Below are 7,841 nucleotides of genomic sequence, written 5' to 3' on the forward strand. Positions count from 1 at the left end.
CAGATTTGGAATTGGAATTTGAATAATAGTTCTTAAGCTCCCTCCAAATGTGTTTGATTTTAAGTACTACTAAATCATTATAGAAGTTGAAATCTAACACATACAAAGAACCCTGTGGCAAACAGTGGACTACATTTTTTATTAGACACAAGCTCGTAGCTAAGCAAACATTACAATTTCATTATGAGACAGTAATATACTAGGGTTATGCAAAGCCACTGAGAGAACAGTTTCATAAGGCATAGAAGTGTATAGATATATAATTAAGTTCCTTTTTAATTCTTAGCATAGCCACATTATTTGCAGTCTAATGGTATTGCTTTGGGAGCTATTTTTATCTCCAAATGAATGTGCCTGCAAAGCATAAAGATTTTGCATACATTTGCAACATACAATTTACTAAAGTTTTATATTGTTCATAACTTGTTTATTGTTCATAAATTATTTTAAAATTTTATTCATAAATTATTTTAAAATTTTTATTTTTATTTATTTGTATCCCATCTTTATTATTTTTATAAATAACTAGGTGGCAAACATATCTAAGACAGTCTAGGACAGTGATGGCAAACCTTTTAGAGACCGAGTGCCCAAACTGCAACCCAAAACCCACTTATGTATCATCAGGTCCCAGGTGGGCGTGGTCCTTTGGGTGGGCGTGGTCCTTTGGGTGGGCGTGGCTGCAGTGGTAATGGCAGACTACGTGGGACTAAAAAGTTCAATCAATCAATTCCAACTTTGTGAGAACTTTTTCTTCCAGCAAGTAGTAGAAATTGATTGATTGATTGAACCTTTTTTTGTACACGGCAGTGGTGGCCTAAAGCGAAAAGGTTTTATAAAACCCAGCTAGGACTAGGCGATTGCCCACGTGCCCAACATGTTTCCATGTTATTCAAAAGTAGAAAATGTAACCATACAAATTATAAAACTTATTTTAAATATGTGATCAGTTACATACTCCAGATATTTTAAATTACATATAGAGGTAGTCCTCGACTTATCACCATAATTGAGCCCAAAATTTCTGTTACTAAGTGAACTATATGTTAAGTGAGTTTTGTCCCATTTTATGACCTTTCTTGCCATAGTTTTTAAGTGAATCATTACATTTAAGTTAGTAACATGGTTAAGTAAATCTGATTCCTCCATTGACTTTGTTAGAAGGTTCAAAGGGGGCATGTCCCCACAACACTGCAACTGTCACAAATATGAGTCAGTTGTCAAGCATCTTAATTTTGATTACATGAGCATGGGGATGCTGCAATGGTTGTAAGTGTGAAAAACAATCAGTCACTTTTTTCAGTCCTATTGTAACTTTGAACACACACTAAATAAACTGTTTTATGTTGAGGACTACTTGCATTCAAAATCAGCTACACCAGCAGGGCTCTCAAACCTGGTCCTTTTATGACCTGGGGACTTCAACCTCCCAGAATTCCTCAGCCAGCGTGCCTGACTGAGATATTCTGGGAGCTGAAGTCCACAAGTCATAAAAGGGCCAAGTTTGAAGACCCCTGATATAAAGCAAGAGGCAAAGGAAACCCTACTCTTAACTCTAACCCAATTTAACTGTCATTTACAAGTAATCTCCCTTACTATGATATTGCATTTGAAAACTTATTTCTTCTTCCCTTCTACCTGTCTTTAACATGCAAATTGTACTTAAGTTGGAAGCATGCATGGCATTCTTAGTTGGAATATCACTCCTTTCTCTTAATATGAGAAAAGAGTGCACACTCCCACTAAGAATGCCATGCATACTTCCAAATTAACTACTATAGTATTTCATAGTATTTACGTAACTGGTCATCTAACAGCATGCTTTAATCGTTATGTGCCAAAATTCTTTTCAAACTCTTCAAAACAGAAGTCATAAATTATAGCAAAAATATCTCCTTTTCCTCCATAATATACAAAAATGTCTGGATGTCATTGTGAGATTGCTCTTATCTAAATAAGTTTAACTCACATAATGTCTTGAAAACATTTTTTTTCCATAAAGAGATTCTGTGCATACTAAGTTGCATTATATTTAAAGTTGCAATAACTATTACCAACTGTACATCATAGTACTTAGTACAATGGATAATTTTTGCCAAATTTAATATATTATATTGTATTTTTAGCACAGTGAAATTATCAGCATTTTTAAAGTTGTCAGACAACACATAGGACATTGTAGCCAATCAATCAATCAGAATAGAGCTGGAAGCAACTTTGGAGTCTTCTAATCAACCCCCTGCTTAAGGAGGAGACCCTTTACCATTTCAGACAGGTGACTGTCCAGTCTCCTCTTAAAAACCTTCAGTGATGGAAGCACCCACAACGTCTGGAGGCAGGCTGTTCCACTGGTTAATTGTCCTCACTGTTAGGAAGTTTCTCCTTAATTCCAGGTTGCTACTCACCTTGATTAGTTTCCATCCATTGTTCCTGGTCTTGCCCTTCTGGTGCTTTGGAAAATAAATTGACTCCCTCCTTTTTGTGGCAGCCTCTCAAATATTGGAATACTGCAACCAAGTTTGAGTCATCTAATGCTTACTGCCTGAAGTAGTATGACATACTACTCCTGCCTATGAAGTTAATTTATAGACTAGTGTATTATATAAAGGATTGAAATCCAATTAATTCAGTATTTGGATTAATTCAGGAAACCATGACTAGTCTGTCATGCATTAAGCTATGTGTGGTTTGTTTGGTTTGGCCTAATGTGCAAATAGGACCTCTGAATTAATTATGGTTTTAAGGTGATAACCCAGTTTGAAATCCTGGCTTGTTAAGATATCAGTTGTAATTATGGATTAGTATGTGTGTAACAAATAATTTGGTTCTGATTCTCTATTTTATCTTTGATCTGGTTTTGTGCCTCATTAAGATATCCACAGGGATGCAGGTTTTTATAAAATTGTTCTTTTCTCTTAACTTTGCCTTTTTTGTTCTATGAAATATGGCATAGCATGATGCATAAATTCAATCTCAAATATTTTAAAGAATCCTGTAGGACTGTTAAATACTAGATAAGACCCAAGCTACATCTACAAAGCTAACAAATTACATACTTGTTTGTTAAAGGATTTACCTACAAATCTAAGACAGTAGAAAAGAGTTTGTTCTAAGCACAGGACTTTCCCATGTTTCTTATACAATATGTAAAAAAAAACACCAAACCCATTCCTAGGAATTTGAAAATGTGAATCTGTTTTATTGCCTTCCATAATCCAGATTTCTTATTTGGATCTTTTCCTGAAGAACATTAAAATTAAAAGAAAATAAATTTCTGAGAAAAATATATTTTTATATCATATCATTCTTTTATATAATCTTAGCTTTGAAATTATGGGCAGTCCCTCCCATTTTTCCTAACAGCCAAGCTGATTGCTCATTTCCCACTAGATATTCCTACTCTTTCTTTCCCAAGTATGCCAGCTAATCAGCTGGCTGGAGGACCAGTTAATAATAGAAGCAGGACACTAACAATCTGCAACTGTTTGTTGGGAGAATAGAAAACTTGCTTTTTCTTGGTTCAAGACCACTAAGTCAGTGTTAGCAGGAAAATAACTAACTTGAGTAGAATTGTTGAAACAGAAAGAAACTAACTTTTTTTCATTTACCCTACTTGCAGCCAATAGTTCTTTGAGTGCCCATAATTTCCAAGCAGATTCCCAGGACTCTCTAGTCATCCTCAATCCAAACAATTTTGCCTAGATGTGCTCCTTGTACTTCTAAGAGCAATGGGAAATCAATAGTCAGGCCAAAAAGACAGCTGGGTGGGAAATGTGAGACTGCACAGTCTAAATATGGATGCATGTGCTTAAGTAAAAGAGGTATAATTGAGAATAGATGCACACATATAATCTACATATATACAGACAGCCACTGACATATAACCTGTGCAGTATAAACTTGACAGAGTGCACAAATGTCATACACCTTAAAAACAGGAATGTCACAGGTATTTTTATAGTAGTATTTTTCTAAACAGTAAACGTGGCCTAGCTTTGGTTCATTTAATCCCCATATCCCCAAAGGCTTTTTAATAGAGTCCAGAGAAAACTAGCCTAAGCCAAACTTACAATCACAAAGCTTAAACTTTAAGTAATAAACTTGATATAAACTTTCCCTTCCCCCATTTTACAAAAATATCTTACATCTAATTCAGCTCCATTCAAGCCTACAAATGTGAGCAATGTTTTCAAAATACAAACACAATCCTAAAGAGTTCCTTGTCTTTCAGGCAGGGATTCTTCCTCCTTCAGAAAGGTCCACCCCCATACGTGTGCGCGCACACCACACACACACACACACACTACAGATCTCAGAAGAACTGCAGCCACCACCCCTCCTTGATCACTGCCTGTTTTTAAGAGTGATGCCCCCTATCCCTGTACCATCAATAACTACATCTCTGGTATGTAGTCACTACTCACCCCATAACTTCTCCTTTCGTACTTATCTACGCTTTTAGTGACATTCCACCCCTCAGTCGAGAATTAATCACCACAGCCTCTCTCCCATACAGCCTTCTTTGCTCACATTTCTACCTAAGGGCCCCAGCTTTCCCAACGTTCAAACTTACCCTGCAGCCCGAGGCCCTAAAAGCCACTTTCTTTGCACATGCCCCGATTCCTATCTTGCCTCTCCTCTGCTTTGCCTAACCCACTAACACACTCTTCCCGGCCTGCTCCCTTCTCCACCACACATTAGCCTCCCTCACTCTTCCAGTCACCTATGCCTTTACACGTACAGACACGCCCATCCCCCCCTCCCCCTCTCTTTCAGCCCCCGTTACCTCTACGGCGGCCTCGAGTTTTCCCTCGAAGGTAAAGTCGATAAGGTCGGGCTTGAGACACAACCCATAATTGATGGGGCGCACTTCGGTCGGGAGCCGCTCGAAGGGCCGCTTTTCCGGCATCGCAGCGGCAGCGCCACGGGAAGACGAGATGGTGGAGAAATTAGAAGAAGAGGTGGAAGCAGCGGTGGCAGCGGAGATCGAGGCGAAAGGGGAGGCCCAGTGAGCGCACAGAGCGAGGGGGAGGCGACGACCTCCCGCTGACAGAAGGAAGAGACGGGAAAAGGGAGGGAGAAGAGGAGGAGACGGCGGCTGCGCGCGCCGCGCCTGGCCCAACCGAGAGGGAGAAGCCAAGTGGGGCCGCTGCGAGCGAGCGCTGGCCTGCTGCCGGTCCTGCTGTCGCTGCCACCCTCTTACCCCAGACGGCCACCAAAGGGAGAGCGCCTGCCGCGCGTGCGCACGCCACCTCTCTTTCGTCCCCTTGATCTCCCGCGCCCGCTGGGGGAAAAAAGCTGAAAAGAAGGGACTACTCGTGGGGTGACGCACGCGCTTTAGCGCCTGCGCAGTAGCATACGGCGAGGCCGAGAATTTCTCTGTGATCAGGTGGGCAAGTAGACCTCCTCGGGCCATTTGGGTTTTGCCTGTAACTCTGCCGAGGCTTGAGCTAAATGTTGTCGGAGGAGGTCGAAGATACCAACAGCGAAGTGAAACAAGAAGGGGGGGGGGGGATCTGCTTGCGCATGCGCACTGGGTTTAAGAAGAAAAGGCTGTCCTGAAAGAGGCCAGCGATGGGTAGTTTTCGTCAGCAGCCTCTTTCGCGGGCGGGATGAAAATTAAGAAATGTGGCACTGGCAGGTCAAAGGTTGCTTTCGCGCTTTCCTCTGCTTTCCGTTCAGACCTTCGGGACACGTGAACCGCAGATAAAAGCAGAATTAATTGCATGCACAGGATACGTCGAGCTGGATTCACGCAATATGCTAGACTAAAATGTGATTGGCTGGTATGGTCGTTTAATGGTATCTGGCAAACACAAAACGTACATTACGTTGTTGTTGTTTTTTAAATTAAACTACAAAGATATTAGTACGGAATTGTGTTGTTGCATTTTGGGGATTGGGCGGGATGCAGGTGATCCATCAGGTGGCTTATCTCTGGCTCTAACTAACCTAACCAAATCCGCGTTAACAATAAATGGCATCCAAGAGAGTTTCCCTTGCCTCTGTTATCTAGCGGTCGTTCGGATTTGTGCAGCTATGATCAGGTTTTCTTGCCTGCCCCTGAAATAACGGATTTTTTTTATCTATTTAAAGGATATGGCCACCCTCAGCCATTTCAGTGATTGTGTTTGCATACATGCATACAAAGGTGTTTAACTTACTGCAGTTATTTATAGTCTGCCTCTAACAATCCTCCCAAAGAAGCTTACAAGCAATATAAACAATTGTACACTAAAGTATGACAATACTATACTGAACACTTTTGAGAACTTACAATGCTGACAGATTGGTGATAATGAGGGAAAGCAGTGGAAATATGATAGTTGTTTTCCATAGTTAAACATAGTTTATTCAATTAATTCAATTTTTCTGACTTTGCATAACACACCCATAAACAGCCCATGGGCTCAATTTGCAGGGCGTATTGGGGTTGCTATTACCTTGAAATTTTAGTTGCAAAAGAAAATCCTTTTTGCTTTGTATTGTTTTGGAACTAAATTCTTTTTTCAAGTTCTGCATTTGGCATCACATTTGAGATAAAAATGTTAAGGTCATGAGTGGCTTATTCTTCTATTCCCTATCTTCTTGCTCTTTGGTACTCATCACACCTCCCAGAACCAATGATGAGTACTAAAATGCCACTATATATGAACTGGATATATCACAAGCTGGGATTTAAGGTGAATGTATAATTTTTGAATTAAGAATAAATTAGCATTACTGTATTGATATGCATAATACTTTTTGTAATACCTTGGGCTTTTTTTCACAAAATTAGAAAAGTCTGGCATTTGAAAAATTAAACGGGAACTGTCAACACCTCAAGGAAAGATACATGTTGCAATTTGGCAGAAGTCAAGTTTGCTTAACAATATATGCTTTTCCTTCTCAAATGTAGTTTTAGCATATATTCTGCCCACAGCAAGACAGTAGTTAGAGGACTTCTGTGTTGGATGGAATCCAAGCAAATTTGGAATAAATATATTCCTATAAAAATGTAAGCAAAAGGGTGAAATAAAATTGTCTAAATGGAATAGGAAGATAGAATAATGCTTAAATTAAATTTTGTATGAAGTGCAAAATCTGGCAACATTTTAAATTTATTATTTTTATTATTTTTAAACTAATGCTTGCTAATCATTTTCTGATATAAGCATTTTCATTTATTTAGTATAGAACTCTGCATCCTAAGATAATCCCTACTATTACAACCACTTAATTTTGTTTGAACTGAATGAATGAATGAATCTTTATTGTCAAAGTACAACTATGTATACATTGAGATTAGCTGAGCCTCCCTTTGTGCTCCCACCCCCCAACACACAGTGACAACAAACCCTCCATCTTACTACACCATGTGAACCAACTACACCACACACCAGCCTCCCAAGGCATAAAATTCACACAAGTTATTTCTCGTTCAAAAGCCTAACAGCCCATGGATAAAAGGTGTTTTTCAGCCTGTTGGTGCGGCTGGCTATACTCCTATATCTCCTACCCGATGGTAGGAGAGTAAAGAGATACCGTCCAGGGTGTGAGTCGTCCCTGAGAATTTTCCTCACTCTTCCAAGGCAACGAGCCCTGCCGATGTCATCCAGTGGTGTCAGGGAACAGCCCACAATGTCTTGTGCTGTACTCACCACCCTCTGTAATACTTTCCTATCCGCGGCTGTGAGACCAGCATACCAGACTACAATACCATACGAGAGGACACTCTCTATAGTAGACCGGTAAAAGAGGATCATTAGCCGTTGTTCTACCCTGTTCTTCCGCAAGACCCTGAGAAAGTGAAGCCTCTGTTGGGCCTTTCTAGCCACCTGGGTTGTATTAACTTTCCA

At 40.0% G+C, this 7,841-nt stretch overlaps 1 protein-coding gene across 2 annotated transcripts in view; it reads right to left on the reverse strand.

The window, feature by feature from the left end:
• The window catches only part of NPEPPS (aminopeptidase puromycin sensitive), a 127,216-nt gene extending 121,278 nt beyond the window's left edge, over nucleotides 1–5,938 (reverse strand). Inside the window, exon 1 of one of the 2 annotated variants that reach the window (XR_014494237.1) lies at nucleotides 4,787–5,938. Coding sequence is in view for 1 of the 2 variants with exons in the window: in XM_083377859.1 (XP_083233985.1) it covers nucleotides 4,787–5,416 (630 nt within the window). In the remaining variant the exon portion in view is untranslated. The remainder of the gene's footprint in view (nucleotides 1–4,786) is intronic. The other variant, XM_083377859.1, reaches the window with a different exon arrangement.
• Nucleotides 5,939–7,841: the final 1,903 nt, after the last annotated feature.

Source organism: Vipera ursinii (assembly GCF_947247035.1).
Source record: "Vipera ursinii genome assembly, chromosome: Z".
Lineage (NCBI taxonomy): Eukaryota > Metazoa > Chordata > Lepidosauria > Squamata > Viperidae > Vipera > Vipera ursinii.